Source organism: Dermacentor silvarum, chromosome 4, assembly GCF_013339745.2.
Source record: "Dermacentor silvarum isolate Dsil-2018 chromosome 4, BIME_Dsil_1.4, whole genome shotgun sequence".
NCBI classification, from domain to species: Eukaryota; Metazoa; Arthropoda; class Arachnida; order Ixodida; family Ixodidae; genus Dermacentor; species Dermacentor silvarum.
Genome location: NC_051157.2, coordinates 33370170 through 33395757, shown reverse-complemented (window position 1 = coordinate 33395757; position 25588 = coordinate 33370170). Strand labels below are relative to the sequence as shown.

The following is a 25588-nucleotide window of genomic DNA, read 5'->3' as shown; positions in this document are numbered from 1 at the left end:
TAACCTAACTAAGAGCGAGCCGGCATACTAGACACCATGATATGTGGCTCAAAAAAGAAAGCTTCAAAGAAATCCGCAAAAGCTACAAGGAATGCAATGCCATAACAGGACCATTTCGGCAAAGACCGAAAATATATTCACGATCGTGAGGGCCACTCAATTCGAGTACCTTGGTCCAACGATGAATGAAGTGGGCAGCATGGACATGTAGGTGACAAGCAGATACCAAGTTTAGTTCAGTTTACAGGTCATTGCTAGCACCAGCAATACACTGCACAAAACCGACGTGGTTCCAACAGAGCAAGCGAATCGAATGAGGGCACTGGGAGAGATGTGCGTGTTGAGTGCAACAAGCAAATACATCCAAAGAATGGCTGAAGATGTGAGAAGATGGAAGATATTGAGGCCTAACGAGAAGAAACAAACGTCTGCTTAAGAAGAGATAGTGAGACTATTATCAACAAAGACATACGGACCAGGAAGTTGAAGCAGTGGGCGAGTAACAGTGCTAGATGGAAGGAACATGTCAAGCGCAGTAAACCTATAAAAAAAGAATTGTCAGCAGAAGAGTTTGGGAAGTGTATTTTTCAGTGGCAAATGGTGATACATCTGGATTGAAGCCATTACAACTGAATCGCTCAATATTTCAGGGATGTTGGCAATCTGCCAACTTCAGAGTTAAGTTTGGTCTTAGTGACAGTTCAGTATACAATGTTACCGAAGTTTAACCATGTGGCATGTTTTGAAACAATGTCATGTACACGTTGGAAAAATTTAGAAACACCAAACGGAAGCAACTTGCATACACTGAAGCTTGCCTGAAGTCAGTAGCGCACCCAGGATCTCTGCCAGGGGGGGGGGGTTGACAGTTTGCCAATACCATCTAAACAGCACTAATTTCGATCTCTTCACGGGAAATTGTAAAAAAAAAAAAAGCGCTTTTTGCGAGTGTGCAGACGATTGCGCATCTTACATCTTAGTTGCAGCATTCAAATGCGTAAGGAAAGAAAAGGGGTTAAACAAAAGGGGGGGGGGTTACAACCCCCTTATCCCCCCCCCCCCCCCGTCGGTGCGCCACTGCCTGAAATATACCATTGGTGGTACTGTGCACACAGACATGCACAACCTAAACACTATTGTGCACAAGGCCAATGGCGTTTACCAAGTTAGGGTCTGCGCTTTTGTTAATCAAGGACATTTCTATACTACACTCACATTATTTCGGTTTATCCTATTGCATCTGAAGCTGTGTCTTGGCAGAATTTGTGAAGAATCAATGAAAAGCAACATAAAATCTAGTTATGCCACAAAAAATGCACGTCCAGTTTTTCTGCTTCCACAAATGTGTATAGGGGATATAGATCTGGCATTCCATCTACTCAGGACAAGGACAGAGGCTCCAGCATGCAGTTATTAATCAACACCATATAGGGATGAAAACTTGATATTCCTAAAGATATTGCTGTAGGACAAAAAAAAAAAATTAATGAGTGCTGGTGGTGTCATGTTAGCTGTCGTTATATTCAAAAGCATATAACATACAAAGATTCTCTTCTGTAATCAAAATGCAACAATTTACCCACCATGTGTCTCCAATTTTGCTGTGGTATATGCATACAGAACAAAGGGTTATGCAGTGGTCGTTTATTTTATAACATACATTCATAACATAAGATTATAATGTAAAAATAACAAAACAAAAAAAAAAACACAACCAGGCTAGCACAACTGGCTCAACACTCTCCAGCCCCTGACAGTGTTCAGGTGACAAGGGAAGCAGAGATAAACACAGAAATAGAGACCTTTAGATTTAATTGTTGATCACTTGGCAAATAAAAAGTGATCAGTCAAGGTCACCCACATGCATTGCAATCAATTTTCATTCCAAGCCTTTTATTGTCACCGGCATATATGGTATATTGAACTCAAAATTCTAACATCATGCGATGAGTAGTGTAAAAGCTGCTTCTCTTAGAATTATTGCTGTTTATATGCACAGGCATAGAAAAAAAAGAAACAGCGCTGTAGAGAATAAACTGCTTATAGCCATGGCGCAGCCAGAATTCTCTGGAAGGGGGAGGTGGGAAGAGCATGTGCTTAATTAACCTAGCTATACCAATGGCCAACAAAAAACTGCATGGCTGCTCAATCAGGAGAACATACCTGCAGCAGCCTTATCAATGCAGCAAACTGCTCGTTACACAGGCTAGCAAGTGTGCTTGACACTACATTTGCCCTAAATAATACTATGACCGCACTTAAAACAGCCAGTGGCTTCTTTAGGCACTTGCATGCTGAACACTAATTACTGTACATACCCTTGTGACCTCGTGGTTCACCATAAAATAACAGGTCCGCTGGATGTATACAGAAGCAACGGCAAGACAAATGAGAGACATTCCAATCATGCCTATGAGAGAAAAATGTTAAGATGTCTGTGCTAGACACTGCGTCTGCAGCTTCGGTGCAGAAGATGGAGTCAGTCTAAATATCTCAAATGAAAATTTCGTCTACCAGCACACTGCTTGCTATTGTACAGTGTAGTACACTGTTAAAGGGAACACACAAATGTGTGGCTCTCAGCTTGCCAGCACTCCAGCTGTGAGTGGCGGTTGAAGCTATGTCAATGCACCGAAAGGGTGTGTACAATTTTACGAGCACCACCAACCACAAGTCACGTGCTGCAAAGCCGGTGATTGTACACTTGCCAGAGGGGAAAATTCACACATGCTCTACGCTCATGTGTTACATTTAACAGTGGACCGCACTTTACATGGGCACATTCTATGCGAGATACAGCAACTAGCACTTTGATTTCTTCCATCTCAATTGCCTCTGATCAATCTTTGCTTCTACTAATTGCTACAATGTTCACCGGGCGTACAACAGTCTGCTCCAACCAGCACCTTATTTCTCTAGAGCTTAACTTCTAATCACATGTGGGGACATTATTATCAATCAATCACTTTCGATTATAGTTTCACTTTTGTATGACTATGTTTGGAGTAATGAGTGATGTTACATTTTAAGCTTGCAGATGCCTGCATCAGACTGCATCAACAGCATAAAAGGGGTGAGGGGAGCAGTGCCTTACTGTAGAAACTGCATTTTCTAACATCATGAAGTTAAACCATCCCGTGAATTCAGTTGAAAACTACATCACATGAAGGCCTGCAACACCAACAAGCTTTTTTTTTATCACATGTGGTCCTGGTGGTTTTTAGCCAATCGGTGTTGTGTCAAAGTGACACCCATGAGGAGTGATTGATCGACAATACAGCCTCAGGTATTGTGACAAACTCTGCAAAAGTGAGTAATCGCAGACACCGCAATTTCATCAGTTGTACAATTCACGACAGATTGGAGCAAAAATGCACGATTGGTGGCAGGCAATGCGCCAAGCACTCATTATGAATACACGTACAAGAAAAAGGACACAATCAAGAAGATATGCAATGTGTCATTTGGAACAGTGACTAGCATTCATGCATCATACAGAAGCATTGTGTTTTAACAGTGGCAGCAGGGCGTAACACCTTTCTCCTTGGTATAAGAGCTGAAGTGTACTAGTGAACTGGCAACAGTTGAGTTAAGACATGCTGGCAACGGGTTGTCAACTTGACAGCCAGACATTGACCTTGATAAAAGTTGACTATAGAGTGGAGTGCTTCCTTCATAACCTTGGGAAATCCAAGTTATACACAGTGCATTTCAAATAGCAGTTCTAACAGACTATCAATATAGGCAAAAACAAAAGCTTGAACTTAAAAATGCTCTACTCATTGCTCCACCTCAGCTCCTAAAGCTGGAGGGCAGTGACATCTGTCAACAGGTAACCCTACTTCAGCAATGCTCATCGGCAATTTCAGAGTCAAAATTTTATAACCATGCTTACTCCCAGTGTAAACTCAAGGACTGGCACTGTCTTACACTCAGTGTCAAGAAAGAGTTGAAGAACATTCACGAGTACGGTGGAAAAGTCTAAAAGATACTGATGTAGATGTTTCCAATAAGAGCTCCTTTGATGCCGCTCGAACCCGAGCTGGGCTTGCTTGAAAGCACATGGGCAGTGGCACCGCCTGCAGATGCTTGCAACACTCCAAAAAGCAGTGCATTCTTTCACCCAGTACTAAAGTAGTGTGTGTGTGCAGGGTGTAAATCTCCAGCTGCATTGTCACCACCTGCAGATGCTTGCAGAGCCAGTGCATTATTTTACCGAAATGTAAATGGTTCAAAACGTGTGCAGTTTTCAGCTGCAACAACATGCACAACAACACATTCCTCAAGAGATTAAAAAGAAAGGGCGGGGGGGACTGACCTTGGCACTACAACCTCGAGCCTTTACTAATGCCAAAAGCACAATGAACCTGTCTCGCTATATTCACCTGCTACTGGCAGGCTGTCTCCATATCTCAGACACAATGCACATATCACACACAGCCTTGCAGTTGTTTTGCCAGTAGTGTTTTCCTGGATATTACTTAGATGAACGTAGGAACTTGTAATGTATTGTGATCACATTATTAGCACTAAAGTAGCCTTTACATTTCGTATTACATATGTAGCATCAAACAAGCATACGCACACTTGTCCTGGAGTAAAGTACAAAATGCCCAAAATGTACAAGGGGCCCAATCTCAAAACAAGAAGCGTCAGCGATAGCTTGATCTAACACTAATGAAAGCATGAGATTTCTGGTTGGCAACTTCCTACACAACTACTGACCATTTTCATATTGAGTAAGGTAACTGCTGGTGATTAACACTCCAAATCTGCATTGTGAACCACAAGGGCTCCAGATTAAATGCTGATCTCCTGTGGTTCTTTGTTGTGTCTCTAATTTCAAACAGCTATATATTATCAATGAAAATTTTTGCTTTTACTCTTTTAATTGCATAGATCTCGATATGAATAAATGGATAGCCTTTTCTTCACCCTAGTGTGTTCCGACAACTGTTTCGTTTAACAAGTCTGGATCTTGAATTTTGGCAACCCACTTGCATACATATACAGTTGGAACTTCAATATAAAAAGAAGTTGCCATCTGGTATAAAATACCTTCTTTACATTCAATACTCGTTATAATCACATATTTGTTACATGCTCATATTGGAAAGAAACATTTTAGATCTACTTCATTATACCTCATTATTCGTTATATCAAGGTTCAATTTACTGCATTCAGGCATTCATTTTAAGATCCATATAATACCTGTTCATATTTTTAAACTACCTTCAGCTGTCTGTGAAGGCAGCGCACACTCATTTTTGGGTTCCTACATATCAAGAAATGTAAAGTTGTGACCCCAACCACACTCGATAATTATTACATCAGGAAGCATTGGTGTTCTTGCTCATTCCTTAACAAAAGAGTAAACGAGCTCAATCAGTGACATGCAAAGCTCCGCAACCTGGCTTTGCCACCTAACCTTATTGCCGCCAGTAAAACTGCAGTGCTTACACTTCTCAGCATGCCAAGCTGCTCCCTTTCGTGAATGCGAGACTTACCATCTTAGTGGAGGCATTTGAGTCGTGTACCTGCTTGGCTAGTTTGGCACACCTTTACGAAATATTTTCGGTTTCTGGACCCCAACAATGTTGTCAACAGTTGCACTTAACAATGGCTGATTAAGAAGTGGTGGCTACTATAAACTATTAAGTAGGTTTCACCAACAAGAAACCTTCCACTTTCAAGCACATAAAATCAAACGCATACACGTGGGCCCCTCGTAAATACATAAATTACACCACTCATATGAGTGAATCACAGGTAGGCGTAAATAAAATGGCCTCTTACAAAGATACATTAGCATAGCCACTACACCCTAGCAAAAAAAACTTTTCCTTGGAATGTCAAACTTGCAAGAGGAGTGCTGCTTCTTGCAACATCGCATTGATATGCCCGCGTGTCCATGTCCAGTAGCTGTCTTGGATGTGCCACTTAATGGCAGACCTCTAAAAAAGCATTTTCCTTGGTGCGAGCAAGTAATACCGTGAAGATACACATGTTTGCACTGCAGCAACACGTCTCACACTCTACATAAGCTACATGTCAAGCGCAAATGGATGATGTGTTCTGGAGTGTTATGGTAGCACCTACGGGACTCTCTGCACTTGGACTAACTTTCCAGCGAGCATGTACCACTGCGATGGACAGTGTGCAGAAGATGTTGGCAAGTGTTGCCGTAGATTACTCTGCACGTTTTTCATGTGCAAGATTAGTTTATTGATTGGGTTTAATTTACCAGAGCAAAACAGGGGCTTTATATAAGAGACACTGCAGTGTACGAATTCAGATCATTTGTGACAATGAGGGAGTTCCTTTGGGATTTACCCAAAGCTCAGTACATAAAACATTCTTGTGCTCCACCCCCATCAATATAGAGTCACCATATCTGGGAATCAAACCCATGATGTCAATATCGCCAGCAGAACACCATTGCCACTGAGCCGCCACGGCAGAAATGCATGCAAGTGCTAAAAATTAAAAATTAAAATTCTGTAGTTTTACGTGCCAAAACCAGAATCTGATTATGAGGCAGGCCATAGGGGGCCTGAGCATCTGGGGTTCTTTTGACCCAATGCATGGTGCACGACCGTCTTTGTATTCCACCCCCATCGCAGCCACTGCGGCCGGGATCAAAACCCACGACCTTGTGCTAAGCAGCGCTATGAGAGTGCTACGAGGACTGGACTTTCTACATTGAGTTTACCATGCTGTTAAAGCTTGGCAACCGCCACACTTGCCTCCAGAGCTTGGACAGCATACAGCGTAGTGTTGCACAAATGCCAAAATCTTTTATACTCAAAGTAACTTTCCAGAATGTAAGGAGTCAACCACGTGGGCTGTGCACATTAAATCTAGTTAGAGCACAAAGGTGCCCATAGGTGCCACTATTATATTCCAAAGCTTCACCTTCGCTGGAGAAGTGAAACGCAAACTGTACGGAGAAACCAACACTGCTCTTGCCATTTCCTAACAGTGCAGTATATACGTCGCATACTTGCGAGTACCGGGTCAGGTGTGTCTACTGTATGGCACTTGCAGAACTTCGTGCAAGTTTCAGGTTGCCAAGAGAATGCATAAGCACAATGTAAATGTGTGCAAAAAAAAGAGAGACAAGTCATAAGAAGGAATAGACCGAGCCCAGCATTGATTTCAAGCGACCGCTTGTCCCTGTCTATTCCTTGTGCTTGTTTTCATGCCAGTCCACTTCGTGCACTGCATAACTGGACACAAGCTACTAAGCAGTGTTATGGCTTAAACAGGTCAAAGCAGAAGTGAACATGCCTTCGGAAACTTCAGCAGTCTTGTTACCTTTACTAAAAATTGGGGAAAACAAAATAAATCTTAAAAAACAGCAGCTTCATGTCACCCTTTTGCATCTCTTTCCATGTCTTCACCTTATTATTTGCTGCTATTATTCACTGTTGGTACCTGGTTGGATGAGCTGACATATATGGGGCGCTTGTTGTCTTTCTTCTTAATTTCTCTCGTATCGTACACTGCACTATATATCATATCGTGTTTTCACAAATGAAATGCGAGATTTTTTTTTTTCTTTCCAGTTGACAGCTTGAGAAAGCACCTGGCATTATGTTTAGAGCCATGTCCTGGACATTACATAGAATAATTTTCTTCCCCCAAATTTTGCACTTCAAGAGTATCTGGCTCAGCCACTAGACAACTAAGGGTTGCAGAAAAGCCAACCTCTCATAAGCAGGAAGCGCAGGTCGGAAGTGGTGAGTGTTTAACTCAGTGCAATCAAGAAGTACGGGGGCGACAGAATAAAGGGGTCCAATTATGGCAAGGAAGCTTATGTAGGTACATAATCTGGTGCCGCAGGCTACTAAATTTGCCCTTCTCCTCTTTCCTCATATTGCAGACCGATGTTTAGGAGTCAGCCGCAAGACAATTACAGTGTGGTCAGCAGGCTTTTCACTTTTCTTTCAACCAATCTCTCTCTCTCAATAAATGATCAAGAAATGGTGGAAAAAGGAGATGAGTGCACAAAAGAAAAAGTGCTTTTAAGAGCCAATGGTGACTTCCACTAATCTTAATTCTCCATGACAGAAAGTATATTTTCCATTGGTTCATTTGAAGCAGGTTCAGATTTTTTAGTCGTCATTTCAGATCAACTTGCTCTGCAGTATATCGCTTTCTCTCTCCATCTCTGCTATCAAAGGCCTGACTAGGAAGGTTAAGAAAGTGGTGTGTCCCTTCAGCGTGCTGAGAGGGCAATTATGTCTGGTTTCAGTGGTTCGTGGAAACATCGGAGCACAACTTAGAACTTTTTCATGTGATGGCCGAGTTTGTAGCAGCTGCAACACTCACTTTTTGAGACAAGCATCATTTGTTAATCGAATGGTGCAGATAAAAGAAGCAACATTGTGATCAACCTGAAATTTTGGTAACCATGTCAATGTGAAATGTGAACTAATGCAGCAATATGGAAGCAAAAATTAGACACCATACATAGTATCAACTGCCCAGAGTGAACTGCATTGTAATTCAGTATGGATCACTTTGTTTCCCTGTGGCAGATTTGGATTTGCTAAAGACACAGATGCTCGCTAAGGTGGTGCATCCAGATCAACCACTAAAATTCCCATATTAATATTAAATTGTGTGGTTTAGCGTGCCAAAACTACAGAGTGGGTTATGGGGGATGCCATAGTGGAGGGTTCCAGGTTAATTTTGACCACTTGGTTCCCTTTTAACTTGCGGCTAAGTCTAAGTACATAAATGTTTTAAAAAGAGAAGTTTTTCTTAGCGATAGCCAGGTTTTGTGACCATGGGAGCTGCGGCCTGGCTGTTTCCTTGCCAAATAGGCCAACCAATCACAACGAAGCATGTGCACCGCTGGGTTCTTTGCAGCACCAGCAGATGGCAACCGCCTCCGCGGCGCCGGCTGTGCGTGGGAAAGAAAAGAAGAAAAAAATAACCAGGAAGCGCGCCTTCGCACATCCATGGCTGCACAGTAATGAGGAAGTAAATGCTTCTTGCGGATAGAATGGATTCGAATTGTGCCACATATGTATGTGTGTGCTGCCTCTGAAACCATGATGCGTTCAAGGCATCTGTCGTACTCGCTTATAGTCAGCAACGCCGCTTAACAAAAGGCTCGGTATAATTTGTGCGCGCCCGCGCTTGTGTGTGTGTGTGCGCACGCGTGCGTGTGCACATTCGTGTTTCGACTCTCTATGCAGTCACACAAAGCTTAGCTGTATATAGATGCCATCTCCTTGGATCTGCTGCATATTCTTTTTTTTGCATTTCACCCTCATCAAAATGCCGCCATCATAGCTGGGAATCGAACCCGCGACCTCATGGTTGGCATTAGAATGCCATGGCCACTAAGCCATCACAGCAAGTACTGAAATTATCTGTGGTACTGCTTGACCTCAAGCAGAGCCACTTTGTGTGCTGCTTTTACGTTTTGGAGCGTGGCACAGCAGTGAATGAGCACCACTTTCCGAAACATAAACAGGACCATCGCAACCTGTGCAGGAGCTCCCATCCAGAGAGCGCCTGAAGACAGAGTACGTAGCATACATAAGCTAAATTTGAAATGTTTAACTGAAATACGTTCATCTCTCAAAGCTACATTAACGCTGGGACAGATTGTATTTCAATTATTTTTCCTCTTCGTATCTCGTCTATTGTCCAAGTGGCGCTCCACCTAAGTTATCACCAGGATTGGCCAGTCATGAGCGATGGATGATGAGAAGGGAATAGAATCGAGTGAAAGGAATTCTTATGTTATACTGGCGCAGGACTACAAGGGGTGCCCCGATGGAAAGTTCCATGTTAACTGTGGTAACCTAGTAATTTTTCAAAGCAACCTGAAATTTCAGCTCATGGGCATTTTCATGTTCCACCATGAGCAGTCAAAAATTCGAGCCTACGATGTCTTGCTCAGCAAAAAAACATCTTGGCTGCTGGGTCACGGAGGCGGCTATTGGATCCAACAAGCTACTGAACGTTTCCAAAGGCATAACTGGACCTTGGTGTGTAAGGTGGTGCTGCAGTCTAGATTATCACAGGTGTTGAGCCGCAAAAGGGGCTCAGACAGAGCATCACACTGATGCACAAGGCTCGTTATGAAGCAATGACACAGGCCAAACAGGACACATCAGACGAAAGGCATCCCCAGTCACCAAAGCCATGTGGAAGGAAGCCTTGGCAGGGCCTACAGTAAAAGAAGTTGAATAACTTTTACTTCCCACAAATTTCTGTACAAGACATTTGTGCACAGGCATTTGGGTCCATAGCCAACTAGGCTAGTGCTGCACCCACTATAAGAAACACTGTTGCAATCTACAGGAAATAAAAGGCGTAGCATTTCACAACCAAAATACAGCATTGCAGGGGATACAGGCAAGCTCTAACAAGAAGTATTGCACAGCATTACAGTAGAGCATTACATTAGAGTAGAGAAATGTTGCACTCATGAACAGAAACTTAACACTGTTAATTTGAGAATGCTCTGGCTATTAAATCCAACTTCAAGAGGGTTAATTATAGTGTTCATTTCATTTAATGATAATGAAATAACTTATGCTTAGTTGCTGAAAGATTATACTAAGTTCATAGCTGGCTCATACTACCCAAAAAACAGCACATGAATGCTGCAGAAAAGAATCAGAGGGGACAACGAATTTCCGTGATATATTACACCAAATTAAGGTGAGAAAAAGGGAAGCCTTAGCCAACTGGCAATGTTTGACAAAAGGATTTATCAGAACTTCAGCAGTGGGCCGAGCCTTCCACTTCCAGCCCCCGCCAGCTAAACTGTCGTTTATGCACTAAATGCTGCAACAAACTTAATATAAGTTCTCAGTGCTGCACATGCAGCATGCACCAAGGACTTTGTATATTGGGAATTGCATGATTCAGCCTGTGCATATATTTCAAAGCTTACCTACTACAAGTTATGAGCTAAGAGTACTTACACATGCAGAGGACGCTACTGGGAGCTTTTCTTTCCTTCAGCAGGCAACAGGTCCTTCAGAGGCACCAGGCTAAGCAACATGACGTGACGGCGATAGGCATCTGTCTGTCGGAATTGCTGGTCTGTGCCATGCAGTCGGTCAAGCACACCCAGCACTCCATAGTTGTTGTTGAACCTACAAAGTCATAACACATAGATTCCCTTATCCAGGTGACGAATACTCACAGGACATCAGACACATGCACACTATATCAGAACGAAAACATCAATACGGCCCACTTAACATACACAAGAGATGCAACTTGAACAAGCATGAATCAACAAATAGAGAAAATGTAAGATTCTCATGTACTACCAAGCCTGCATGATATTTATGATGCTTTAAGACAAAGAAGCTCCAAAGCTAGAGAAGCACAAGAGAATACCCGTGAAGAGTAGAAGATTAAGAAGAATCCACATCATACCATTACTAGTGGAACTGTTACTGCAGTTCTTGGTGCTAGTTATATTTTTGTATCTGGGAAAGTTTTAATGCACTGTCGGCTGTAACAAGCCGTTGTCAACAACAGCTGACTGTTCTGCACTATATAAAAACAGAAAGTTGAAGTAATCAAAAAGCATTGTGGAAACAGAACAGTGCAAAATAAGAATTCACACATGTAAGGAAGAAGCGGGATGAAAATGCTGACTCTCAACTAAAGTACTATACTAACATAGGTGTTTGAAGATACTTGTAGCCCTTATACCTTTGAACAAGTATGTGTTTAAATGTTAGTTGTAGTGGGCACTTTTGCCTAATTTATTCAAGCTGTTCTGCCATAGTACAGATACTCCAATCTAGCTAGTTGCAAAACATTTTGTGAGCTTTGCTTGCATGTCACAATGATCTCAGCATACTGGAAATGCATAGTGAACTACCGACAATGCCTCAATACATCAAAGCCTCGTAACACATCCAGGTCTTTGCAGCATAACAAGCAGGTGAAAAAATATGGTATTCCCCAAACAAACACAAAATACGAAGTGTGAACATATGCAGTAAAATCTCGAAGATACAAATTTCTTGAGGCCTTAAAAACTATTCCTATTTGAAATTTGTATGATCCGTTACAAACCACAATCACAGCACCAAAGCCACACTCACTTGAGGTGGTGGTAGTCGTGTGCCTCCGGCGACGGAAAGAATGGCAGGTGGAAGCCCGAGTGGGCATTGAGGGTGGAAAGTAAGGCCACACTAAACCAGAGCCAAGCTGTCGCAGGGTGAGAGCCGAGCAGCAGCACTCCTAGCAATGGTGGTAGTAGGTTTGAGCAGAGGTGCTCCAGCGGGTGGCAGTAGACAGCCGTGATGGCGATTGGAGATGTCCATTCGTGGTGCTGCTTGTGTATGTGCCGGTACAGGCGGGGATGGTGCAGCAGCCTGCACCATGCAACCAGGTACAAAAAAAAAGAAAAAAAAAGAAAGAAACTCACCACTTCTGCAGTATAATTACAGTCATAGCTCCAGCCTTAATGACTTGATGGTCTGTAGCCGTGATGGCCTGTTACTTCAATGGCACAATGGCCTTTAGCCTTAATGGTGCTCACTTTGACTTAAAAGAACTTTGGCATGACATTTTAGACCTAATTTTTTGCCTTAAATGAAGGAGGCCCTTGACCTTGAAACCCTAGAAATAATACTGGCAAGCTTTAGAGCACCCTAAATGATTTACTATAATAGCTTTTCTAGGAACCAGTTTCGGTCTTGTTTCCCATGAGGTGTATCTGTCATGATGCAGAAGGTGGTCACATGGGGGCAGAACATTGTGATACTATTTTGGCACTCACTCTGGCTCCCTAAGTCATCTGCTCCGCTGCTACAGCAGCGTTGCTACCACATTGCTAAAGTAGCAGCATAGCTGACGACTGAGTGAGAGAGCCGGAGCGAGAGCCAAAATGCCTTGAATATAGTAAATAAGGAGCACAATCAAGGAGACCAGCTCCTGCCATTCTGGTGCGTATATAGGACAAACGCAAAATGCCATGAGCAGTGGCCACGTTAAAATAGCACAGCCTGCCTTTGGCAAACAATTAAATCAGGGAAGTGAGCATGCCACCGACACACGCACAAACCTGTGTGAATAGTAAAAGCCTGCCTCTTCCACCAGGACGCAGACTGCTAGTTCAAAGAGGACCCAGTGAAATGTAGGCAGCTGGGGGCTGCGATCGTAGCCTCGCCAAACCAACAGCTGGTGGGCCACAAGACCAAAGGGCAGTCCCACCACCACCTGGTTGAACAGCACTTGACGCACCACTCGCCACACCTGGCCAATGGTGACCTGTGGGAGGAGTCCAACACCAGGCTTAGTTGGAATGGCCACAGCATTGCCAAGTTGTGCCTTCTGAGATTGTGTGAATTTTGGCAGAGTCGGCCATTGGCCGGGTAACCAGCACCTTCACTGCCAGAGCAAGAAAAATTGTACAGGATTACTTAGGAATCAAAATTTTTATAGAAAATACCAGCAAGCAATTCTTGAAGGGATACTGAAGGTAAATATCAAGTTAGTCTGGCACGTCGCATCCGTAGAACACCAACTAGTTCAATCATATCATGATTGGAAGCACAGCAAGCAAGAAAAGATGCAAAACTGAAAGATGAGTGCCAACTTGAAACTCCCAAACCAGCTCCCTGCGGTATCAAAGACTTCAGCAATATTTAATTGGGGATAATTAAGAGTTTATAAATAATAAAAGGTTACATGGACATTTAAAGGTGAGTACTGACTCAAGTTAGCAACTGTGAAAAGCTTTCCATAAAAAAAAAAGGGAAAAACTGAATCACACGAAAATGTCATGTTAGTTGCAACATTACGCTTTTGATCAAGTATTATCAATTAAAACTGGTTCGTAGAAACAAATATAGTAAATTATTTAGTGTGCTCTAATGCTTGCTGGTATGTTTCTAGCACTTATAGAATTTGCCTTTCATGTAATGCAAAAGAAAATGACAAGTCAAAAATATAATGCCAATACTCCTCTAAGCTTCTTAATCACGCAAGCATGATGCCTGTTAAATAAGTGAAAATAGAAGCTTTTATTTAGGTTGAGATTGCGGAAGCAATGCTAGTTTTACTTTACCCTCATTGTCTATTGCAGGCCAAAGATCCTGCCTTTTTTCCAACCTGTGCTGTCACTTCAAACATAGAGCATGTTCCTATAATCTCCTCTCCTCTCTCTGGTGGCTCTAAATCCTTCTAATCTCATGCAGAAAGTAAAGTACCTCAAAATGAAAAATGTGGGAAGTAGTAGTTTGGAGGCACAAAAGATGGCTCAGCACACTTCAACTCTGAATTCGGAGGCTTAGACACTCTCAGCTTTCAATGAAAAAGACATAACACTGTGTTGCTTGGCATGTCATGTGGCACTGTGCGGGTCTTTACACTGAATAAATAAAATATTAGGAAAATCGAATAGTAGATATTGGATTCATGAATCGAATTATCTGAATGTTCACTATTCGATTCGGTGATATTCAAGTATTCGGACACCCCTAGTCAAACCAGAAGGAAAGGGGTCAAAGACTCACTGGGTATGGAGCTGTGTCCTGAATTTTGTACCGCAGCAGAAATGCAGGACGCCCAGTGAGGTCCATCAACGTGTAAAGACCACCAACCAGCCAGTAGACCGCAAAGGTCACAGCAAATGTACCTGCAAGGTAACTCACATTGCTTCTTCTACTATGCGAAGCGTACTCTCTAACATAGCATCCCGCAGTGACTGCTCATTTGCTCAACAAAAAAAGCAGTAGCCAAAGTCAGAATGGGAAAATATTAGATCAAACAGCGAACTAGGTGTTAATAACTGATGGGCTTTAGCATCCAAAAGCAACACGGGGGCCATGGGAGATGCCGTATGGAAGGCTCCTAACTACTTTTAACTACCTGGGGTTCTTTTAATGTGCATATAATACATGGCACATAAGTGTTAGGTAGCTTCTATATGTACAGCGTGGTCCACTGTTAAAGGGAAGACTCAAATATGTGGCTCGCACCCTGATGGTGTATTAGTTGCAAGTGCCCGTGGAAGGAATGTCAGCACACTGTATGTAGAAAGGTGCCAGATTTACCAACCACAAGTCATCTGATGCAAATCTAGGCAAGTGTACACATGTCAGAGGAAAAAAATCTCAATGTGCTCTGCACTCATGTCTTCCCTTTAACAGTGTACATAATTCAACCAAGTATACGAAGCAGAGGTTCACTATCCGAAATCTGGTAACATAAATCAACCCCACTCAAAATGTATTTGAAAGTAATTGCTACGAAATGTTGTGTAAAGTAATTACAGAAAAGACGCCAGAACAACCAAAATCGCATACATGTGTTCGTGTGATGATTGCATCTCTGCTTATACTTTCCTTATTACTTATGCACAGCATGTCCTAAGCAGTCATGCTTTTGCCAACAATGCCTTTCAGCTGTTGCCACCGCTGCGTTTTGCTACACCACTTTGCATCTCTAATGTGTGGGGAAGCCCGCTTCCAGAATAATGCATGGTGTAGGTCTTTACACTTGACTGTAATGCAGTAGCGCACCCGGGGTCTCTGCCAGCGGGGTGAATATTTGTGGTGTGTGTGTGAGGGGGGGGGGGGGGGGGGGGGGGGAGCAAGCACTTCGCATAATATGAAATTTCCTTGCTTTAGCCAGAGGAATCCAAAAGCACATGCCTAAGAATTATAATAAAATAATGACACCAAGGATGATGTTTATTTCCTCAGCGTTTTACTCAAAGTAATTTAAGAGTGCATGAACAAATACAAGACAATGATAGAGTGTTTTTGTTAATCAGGAAAATTCTACCTCAAGCCACCTCCTGAATAGTAATGACAATGTGAACACTGAAGGTACACGTTGGACTGGTGGGGCTGGACGCAAGGGGGGGTGTTACAACACCCGAACCCCCCCCCCGTCGGTGTGCCACTGCTGTGATGGTAGTACCATCAAATCAAATTAAGAGTGCCTTAAAAAGTAAAAGAAAGAAAACCACAGCAGAGGAAAAAATGCAGCAGATCCAAAGTTGGAATCTATATACAGCGAAGCTTTGTGTGAGTGCATAAAGAGTCAAAACAAGGGCACATGCATGCATGCATGCGCGCGCGCCCACACACACACACACACACACACACACACACACACACACACACACACACACACACACACACACACACACACACACACACACAGCTGTACACAAATTATACCGAGCCTTTTTCTAAGCAGAGTTGCTGACTACTAGCTAGTACGATGAACCCCTTGAACGTATCATGGTTTCAGAGGCAGCATGCATATACATACGTAGCGCAATTCGGATCCATTCTATCTGCAAGAAGCATTTACTTTCTCAGTACTGTACAGCTGTGGATGCACGCAGGCGAGCTTTCTGATTTTTTTTTCTTTTCCCAGCTCGGGCGGCGCCACCGCGGATGATGATGATGATGATGATGATTTAAGTGGCATCCCCTTTGAAACGGGGTGGTGACAAATAGTCACCTAGCCTGCTTGATTTAACCATGTATACTAAACATGTTCTTTATCTAGCATTTTTGTATACCTCTCATTAATCTTTTTCTTTTCAAGATTTACCTTGCACCGCTACCTATGATTTTAAGAGATCAGGTCGTATCAATCTCTTCCCTGCTTTTTTTCCACCAATACAGCTGATCGATTGATGTTTCCTTCCACTTTAAACCCAAGTGCTTCTGGAAGTTGTACGTTACCTACAGTTCTCGCTGGGTGAGACCCTTCGCATTCCATTAGGATGTGCTGAGTGGTCTTCGGATCTTTACTGCAGCATACACATGCCTCATCTAGTTCCGAATATAATTTGCTCCGGTATGTTTTGGTCCTTAGGCAATCGGCTCGAGCCTTGAATAGCAAGGCACTGCCCTTTGTGTTATCATACAAATTTTCCCTTCTAATTTCTTTCTTCTCAATCTTGTAAATCTCCATGGTAAATCTCCATTTTTTGCATCCCAATTCACTGTCTCTATTTTTCTCACTATCTTTCTGATGACTCCTGCTTGTTTATCTACAGTTTCGATTATCCTATACTTGGCTGCCAACTTTCTTGACCTCTTCCTCCATTCTGTGTCCACGCTTTTCAGGTACAGATACTTGTGCACTTTAGCCACCCATTTATTTTCATCCATGTTCCTGAGCCTTTCTTCAAATTAATTTTGCTATGCGCTTCTTTGACTTCGAAAGAGGCCCCACCCATGTCACCCTGCACTGCCTCATTTGTGGTTTTACCGTGGGCTCCTAAATTCAACCGGCCTACTGACCTTTGGTTAACTTCCAGCCCCGACAAAATATCCGATTTTAAGCATAGAATGGCATTTGCGAACGTTAGCACCGGCACCATTACTCCTTTCCAGATTCTATGCACCACCTCATACTTATTGTAGTGCCACAGTGCTCTGAGTTTCATTATTTCTGCATTGCGCTTCCCCTTTATTTTCAGATTATCTTGGTGGTTGCTTGAGTAAGTCTTTCCTTCGTTTATGTATACGCCGAGGTACTTATATTGCTTGACTATGGGTATGACTTGCGGTTGAATTGACACCACGTAATTACTAGTCTCTTCATTAAAGGTCCTAATTCCTGATTTCTCTGTGCTAAACATAAGGCCTAGATTTGCCACTCCGTTGTCACAAATATTCGCAAGTGTCTGTAAATCTTTTTTACTGTCCGCTAATAGCACTATGTCGACTGCGTACATCAGTCCAGGGACCTTCTGTTGCACCATTTGTCCATAACGCAAGTAGGATAAATCAAACCCTAATTTGCTGTCTTCGAGTCGTCTTTCTGCACCCTTAACATAAAGCATGAACAACAATTAAGACAGAGGACATCCTTGCTTCAATCCTGGGTTAATTCCCACCATTTAATTACCTTTTCGACCTTCCCATACAACTTGTACTCGGTTGTCTCTATATATCTCCCTCAGCAGCTCCACGAAATCATCCTCTATGCCTTCGTGCTTAAGAATATCCCATAACAATTCCTCTCTACATTGTCATAGGCTCCTCTAATATCTAGAAATGCTATCGGTAAAGGTCTATTCTGAGCTACTGAAATCTCTATGTACTGAGTTAGTACAAACATATTATTCTCTAAGCGTCTGCCTGGCCTGAACCCATTCTGTAGTTCCCCCAATACATCCGTTTTTCTCCACCCACTTCGACAGTTCTAATTTTATGGCTTGCATTGCAATTCTATATATCACCGATGATACTGTAACTGGCCTGTACGAACTCGCCTTATCCTTATCTCCTATGCCTTTGTAGATGAGGTTCATCTTGCTTTCGCGCCATCCATCTGGAATTTTATTCGTTCTAATCACTTGCTCTATGTCATTAGTCAGCAGTGCCTTGCTCTTTAGACTGAGGTTTCTGATTAGCTGTATTGGTATTTCATCAGGTACTGTTGCCGTGTTATTAGGAACATTTTCTGTTGCCTTTTTCCAATATAACCTTTGTATGCTAAATTTTGATCTCTCAGGCCTCTTTCATAGATGTTACAGTCTTCATCCCTTATAGCCATTTGCCAGTTTTTAGTTGGAGCTCCGAGCGCTTTTACATGGTTCCAGAATCTTTTTGGGGTGCCTTTGTCTCTTTTGTTAATGTTATGCACCCAACGTTCACTTGCGCATTTAATTTTCTCTTACACGAGCTCACTCACCACCCTTTTCTTTTCTCGGTATGCGTTCCATTTAGGGAGCACCTCTTCTCCGTGTAATCCCAACTTTTTGGCTTCTCGATGATCCCTAGACACCTCTTTACGCTCTTGTACAGCTTGCTTTATTTCTTTTTTCCACCACTTACGTCGTTTCATCTTTCCAATCCAACAATTGTGTTGCCGCGTCTGCCTTATTTCCTGCTGCATAACGTCTACCAGCTCCTTATATTTCCAGACTGCCATAGAAAAAGCCTCAATTTTCTTCTCTACGTTTCTTACTATCTTTGTTATTTGTTCTTCATTCATATTTCAAAATTCTGAGGCTACTGGTTCGTGTTCTGCGTTGGTATCTCTCCCAAACTTTAACGCTAAACATCTATGATTGCTACCCAGGCTATTTTTTCCATTTTCGTCTATTATCATTTGGTCTAATTGCTTGTAGACCATTTCTGAGACTAAGGCGTAGTCAATACATGACTGCCTGTTTCCGCATGGCCACGTTACCTGTCCATGACACTTATTCTCCCTGTTAACTACTATGAGGTTCTATTCATCACACAGATCCAGCACTAGAGAACCGTTGTAATCAGTATATCATCCTAAATCGTCCATGTGCACGTTCATATCTCCCACTAATATCACCTGGCCTGATTTCTTGAACTCATTAATATCGCTTTTAATGCAATCAACCAATTCCTTATTTTTTCTCTGCTATCACTACCTGTCCATATGTAAGCTACTCCCAGCCACATCTTTTTGCCTTGCCATGTGCCGCTAATCCATAAAGGTTCCTTACATATCTCTTATACCCTTTGCCACTTCAGACCTCACCTAATTAGCGTGCCTACGTCTCCGCCTTTCCTTGCCCCGGCCATTCTGTTGCACCCTTCCCATACAAAATTGTCAATAACAGGTGGCTGCTCCAAATCTCATAGATGTGTTTCGGTCAAGGTGTACACGCTAATCGCTTCATCATTCAGCTGAGTTTGAATTTCCAGCCATTTTTCCTGCTTGCAACCACCTGCATGTTAATGTAGCAAATTTTACCTTCTCTATTCTTATCCTTTGCGGTCTTTTCCTAACTCCTGGTCGTCTAATTCTGCCCTTACTGGTGTTTCGCTACGTTCAATACTTAATCCTGCTTCCCGATTGCCTGGGGCCCGCCTAAAGAAGCTACAGCTCGCGCCGCGAATCGACGTCCAACCGGTGTTGCTACACTTTCGCTAAAATGTATCCCGTCACGCACAAAAGCGCCTTTGCGGCTTGCTCGGTGCACTTCTCGGTTGATGTCAATGATCATAAAATTCATTGCATTAGCTAGAGTCCAAATTTCTCTATTTACTGCAAGAACTGCCCTTTCAATTGCATACCCCCGTCTTTCAACCTCTGGCACCGTGCACACTGCAATTTGTACTTCCTTTGAAACATTCCGCAGGTCGGTGACCCCTTTGACTATTTGCTTTGTAATCCCTGCCCCTCGTCCGTGCAGTACGTAAATCACTTCGCCCATTATCACCACTAGGTCTCTGTCCTCCATTGTGTCCCACATGCGATCCTTGGCTTTCGCTATCGCCTCTGTAATCGGTTTTCCCGGAAGCACGTTAACCTGGACTCGTTCGCCCGCACTTACCCTCTCTGTTATCACCAGTTCTACTTTACGCATGTTGGAATCCCCAACAAAGACAACTCGACGCTTTTCTTCCTCCTCGCCGCCGAAAGCTGCCCCCGAGGTCACGATTGCCTCCCCTCCTGTCTTATCCTTGCCCTTTGCTTTGTTGTTTTCTCCTGCGGCCACGTCATTGGTAGCCCCTTCGTGACCATCACTGATGTTTCCGCCACAGCTTTCCAGCGTGGCAGTTTCGGCTGTCTTAGCTGCACTCGCATCGGAGCCAGCTCCATTCGCGGTGCTCACCTCGATGTGTTCACCATTTCTTTACGAAATGGTGGCCCTCAGCTGCATTTCTACGTTGTCTAGCTTTTCTTTTACCTCCTTCCTCTGCTTCTGTTTGCTTTTAAACTCCTTTTCTAGCTTTCCAACCCGCTTAGCTAGCTTACCCTTCTCCTGCTCTAGACGGTCTAGCCGCGACCCTAGCACACACATCCTACATATAAAATCTGCAACGTTCGCTTTGCATGCTGACTCAAACCACGTTTCTTCCAATGCGTAAGAACGCTCACACTCAGAACAATGCACGCGTGGGTTCCCCCTGGTACCAACCATCATCTTGTACTAAAAGGGCGTAGATGTGACAAAAATACAATAATTCGTATCCGCATGCAGGTGAGCACCATCTGGTGGTGCTGCTAGGAACCCAGCGGCGCGCATTCCGCTGTGATTGGTTAGCCTACTTAGCAAGGGAAAAGCCACGGCATGCACGGTCACCAAACCTGGTGAGGTTCGCGATGAAACAATTCACTTTTAATACCAAATACAAATACAGACCATCATTAAAGACATGGTGATATAAGACATTACAGAGTAAAATGCACGGCATACAAAGAATGTTTAGAACAGTGATGCTTATTAGTGCAAGCAAGTTGAATAGTAACATGAAAACGAGAGAGACTGACCCCAAATACTCTTGGAGAACTCGTCTCCATCAAAGAAAGCCTCGACAGCATCCCACTGGCCTTGCCAGAAGTTGCCTGATGCCCCCCAGAAGCGCTGCAGGTGCCTAGAGAAGGAAATTAATTTAGAGTCACTGAACCACAAGGAAAGGAGAACACAGAAAACTGTTAATTTCAGATTAGAAAATGTATGATGCACTAAATATGCAATGAATATTGCACTAGTGAAATTCCTAACCAACAACAATACATTCTATTTGAGTGTTAGTCACATGTTTTCTGAATTTACACATGTTACATTAATAAAGGAACACTAAAGAGAAAAGCAAGTTGAGCTACATTAATAGGTTACATTTCTATAGTACCAAAAAAAAAAAAGAACCCACTCGGTAAAAGATACACTTTTTTCAGGCTTGGTAAGCCAGAAAAAAAAAAGAAAAAGATGGATGATGACGCCATTTTTAAGTTCCCACACCAGCTTGCTATGATGACATAGCTTTTGACAGTGTCTAATCGGGACTTGTTAATTTATTATCAGTAAAAGTGGACCAGTTGTATTCTAAGAGAGCTACAAACTGAACATAGCAAGTTCTGAAAACGTTTACCAAAACCCAAGAAAATACTTTGAAATGAGTGATGTCAGCCTGGCATACTGGCAATGCCAGGATGACAATGCCAGGGTGAAATTCAAGAAATGGAAGTTTGTTTTTCATTTTCTGGTCTAGAATTTAACCCCTCGCAATAAACTTAAAGAAAATTGAGTTTTGAAAGCATACTTTATCAGCTTAGACCGATTTTGTGCTTCTCTTCAGTGTCTCTTTAATAAGCTGCTCAACTTTGGCTGGTCGTTTCAAGGCATCCCATTGGTTCAGCAAAACATGTGTAAGAATGCAAATTGCTCACATAACAATAGGCAGGCAAGAAGCAGAGTTCCTTTGTCAAACCACCATAGATGCTATCATACTATGCTGTGCCAGGCATTTTCACATTCATAAGAACCAAGCTAATAGCAGTTTGTTTTGATCTTGTCAATTCATCATTGGCTATTTCTTTTTCCAGGAGCTTTACAACAAGCTTGATCAACAATTGTTCATGTGCAATTAAACTATTAACTGCAAACAGAGCCACTGTAGCCCATGGTGAGCTTGAGCAGCTTTGGTAGAACACCATCAGAAATGTGGTGCAACTTAGAAAATAGTGTACCTCATGCTAAATGAATGAAAGTCCTTTATTGATAAATGGGCAGACACAAGTCCTCTGTGGGGAAGAGATAGGGACGTTGCCGGACTGCACACTGTTCACGGAATCCCATGATGCTGCCTTGGTCAGGGCTTCAATTCAATTGACGAGTGATCACTTGTGCCGGGGCTGTACTCGGTCAGAAAAGCGGTTTATCAGTCCCTCTAAACCACCCTGAGCAGGCTGCTCTGGTTTCCGTATTACGCAAATAAAAGCTGCATGTTAAAATTCGTAAGCAATGCTTCATGGTAGTTCGTTCATTGTAATGCCTGTTTGGCCATTCTCCCAGTTTCGAAAACAGAACATTGCCAAATTAAATTATTACAATCTGCGCAGCAGTGCATGCACGTCACTGTCGTATTGTCGTCATTTTGCTATAGGAGTATGGTGTATAAGCTGAATTTGCATAGACCTCAATGATGAAGACCTCTTGACAGTGCAAAAGTGGGGATTCACTCAAAAAATGGTAAACTATTCGAGAAGTAATCGACTGAAGTACACGATGCACATATGGCATGGTAGCTACCGAGGATACCGTGTTGCTTAGGAGCTCATAGAGGTTTGCCCCAAAGGGCGGGAGTAGAGAAAGATTGGTTGTCCCACCTGCGGAAGAAGCAGTGGCGTGTGCCGCTGTATCGCCCTCGGGCAAATCAGTATGCCCCAGCATTCAGATGATTTCTATCGGATTGTCTGCCTGTCCATGCTTCGAAAGATTGGTTGAATTGCTGAAACGGGTGGTATACTCCAAGGCTAGGCAAAAGATTTCAGAGTAGGTTGTATGTGAATCAGTAAAGACGTGGGCCGGCTTCTGTCTGGTATATGGGTGGCTTGCAATCGCCCTCCAGATGGCCAGGAGCTCATCATGCATTGGGGTACTGGACGGGAGGTGGCAGGTGTAGGTCCCCGTATAGGCGTATAGGTTCTGCGTGAAAACCCATGCCATACAGGCCTGGCTGACAGAAAAAGCAGCATCAGTATAGATGTCAAAGGCCTCTGTGAGCTGTCGTGTGACACAAAGTTTGCGGGCAGGAGCATTGTTACGAGATATGGGACGGTGAAAGTACCGTGAAGCAATCAGGGTTTCCCATGGGGGTAGGGACTGAGTGAAAGGGGGGGGCACTGTCATGTTTCTGATAATCCCAGGCCAGAAGGGAATAGCCTTGCGGGACGTTCTCCATGCAGATGTGATGTTGGATGTGGGCTTCAAGGATGATGTTCTGCAGTAGAGGCAAGCCCGCAGCGTGTTGGAGGGTTTCCCTATGACACCCAGGAGGGTTGCCCTATGAAGGCATTCAAAATTTCAGATGACTGTAAAGAGAAAGTATATATGGGTGCACAATACGAAATCTTTCCAACGGTCACAGCCATCGCGAGAGTACAACAGGCGTGTTGTCACGCTCACTCGTATTTGTTAGAAAGTCGACGTATCGTGTGTAGTACAGCCGGCCATGCCTGCTGCAGCCTGTGTACACCCTCTTGGGGCTGTTGCAGATGGCAATAGGTAGACTTAGGATTTGATCTGTCCATTTTTAGACTACGGCTTGACCTCATCATGGATAGAATTTAAGCGATAAAGAATATGTGACAAAGGGAGCACTTCACACAGTGCTCAGAGCAACTGGCATAGACAGAAATAGATATCTTTTAAGTTCACATTAGATTACGCATTACATGTCAGTAATTAAAGTGAAAGAAGTTAACTGGAAAGACAGGTTTGTTCAAAGTGTTCCCCCCCCCCCCCCCCCATACACAATCTATAAGACAATAAGCTAACCCATGATGCCCGTGACTGCTTTGTCCGGTAATTTGCTTTCATCATTTTTGTAAATGCTGCATTGCTGATACATATTTGCTGCTGCGTAATGACATTTTTTTTTGTTACTTTCCAGTTGATAATGTCGATTTGTACATTTTTGTAAACCTTCTCCACCACTGTAATGCAATCATTTGGTGCTATGGGTATGTGACAAAAAATTAAGTGTTATTATGTGTATGTAGGTTACTTATGTCAGCATCTGAAAATTTTTAACATCTTCACCTGATCCATAGGTGCAAATCAAAAGGATTTTAGAACACCAAGGCTGGAGACTCGACTTCAATTCTGGCAGAAATTGACTACTGCCTTCTTAAAGACAAACCCTTTCATGGTTCTATACTTGCCAGGTAAGAGTGTTGCTTCCAGCAACTAGCACCACGAATGCTGTGCCCAGGATAAACACGGAGCTCTTGAGCGATGACAGCAGCTGGCCCCGAGGTTCCTCTGCTACTCTCACTGCTGGTATGAAAACGACAACAATATCACTGATCTGGCAGCACGAGAGTAGAACAGCATGGCAACGTGATTGGAGTGGTTACCATAATCCTTTGGAATGGTGTGAATGAGTCATACACAAGAGAGGACAAGGCTCTTTTGTATGTGCTTCCTTCCCACCATTCTAAAGAATGCACAGAAAACCTTACCAACTTACTTCAGAGGAAGTTTTGCCTAACTTATGACAAGTTAATGAACTTGAAGAAAGCTTACACATTTCGTTGGGCTTACGTACACCATAGCGCAGAGGCAGTGCACAGAAAAATTAGATGAGATGACGACACGGAGTTGGTTAGTGACACGTGTCTTTTATCTGTCCTAAGTGCCGTCTCTTCACTATGCCGTATATGATAGATCACCAATCAACAGTCCCTGGTTTTGGACTTTACTGTGAATTGCCAGCAGGTTATGGCCCTTAATTCATGTGGGTTAACATTCCAAAACTGCACAGTGAGTTATGGGAGATGCCACTGTGGAGGGCTTTGTAATAATTTTGGGGGTTCTTTAACTTGCACCCAAAGCATGGTACACATGCAAGCATTTTCCATTACGGGAAATCGAATCCGCAACTTTGTGCACAGCAGCATAATGCCATAGCCACTGCGCCACTATGACAGTCACAGGGCATGCGCATACAACAATAAAAGAACCCACGAGATAAGTGACAGAAGCACAACACAACAATTGATAAGCGAGGCTTTATTCTAACACACGCGACTGTTGGATAAAGAGGGGACAACAATTTCAAGATAAAGTGAAAGAAAACACTGACAGTGAAATCTACCTGCACTTTATCATGACGC

The 25588-nt window shown here is 43.1% G+C and overlaps 2 protein-coding genes across 3 annotated transcripts in view; one reads left to right on the top strand and one right to left on the bottom strand.

Annotated features, from left to right (window-relative positions):
• Window positions 1-13024, top strand: part of LOC119449746 (peptidyl-prolyl cis-trans isomerase 7-like) — a 403577-nt gene extending 390553 nt beyond the window's left edge. Inside the window, exon 9 of the mRNA XM_049665420.1 lies at window positions 12602-13024. Coding sequence (XP_049521377.1) covers window positions 12602-12655 — 54 coding nt within the window. The 3' untranslated portion in view covers window positions 12656-13024. The remainder of the gene's footprint in view (window positions 1-12601) is intronic.
• LOC119449739 (fatty acid hydroxylase domain-containing protein 2-like) overlaps window positions 1630-25588 on the bottom strand; it is a 31148-nt gene continuing 7189 nt past the window's right edge. The window contains exons 2-8 of one of the 2 annotated variants that reach the window (XM_049665421.1): window positions 24635-24746; window positions 21239-21342; window positions 14518-14639; window positions 13065-13270; window positions 12100-12372; window positions 10957-11130; window positions 1630-10193 (exon numbers count right to left, since the gene is read on the bottom strand). In XM_049665421.1, the coding sequence (XP_049521378.1) occupies window positions 10971-11130; window positions 12100-12372; window positions 13065-13270; window positions 14518-14639; window positions 21239-21342; window positions 24635-24746 (977 nt within the window). In that variant the 3' untranslated portion in view covers window positions 1630-10193; window positions 10957-10970. Of the gene's footprint in view, window positions 10194-10956; window positions 11131-12099; window positions 12373-13064; window positions 13271-14517; window positions 14640-21238; window positions 21343-24634; window positions 24750-25588 lie in introns of both variants that reach the window. The other variant, XM_037712983.2, reaches the window with a different exon arrangement.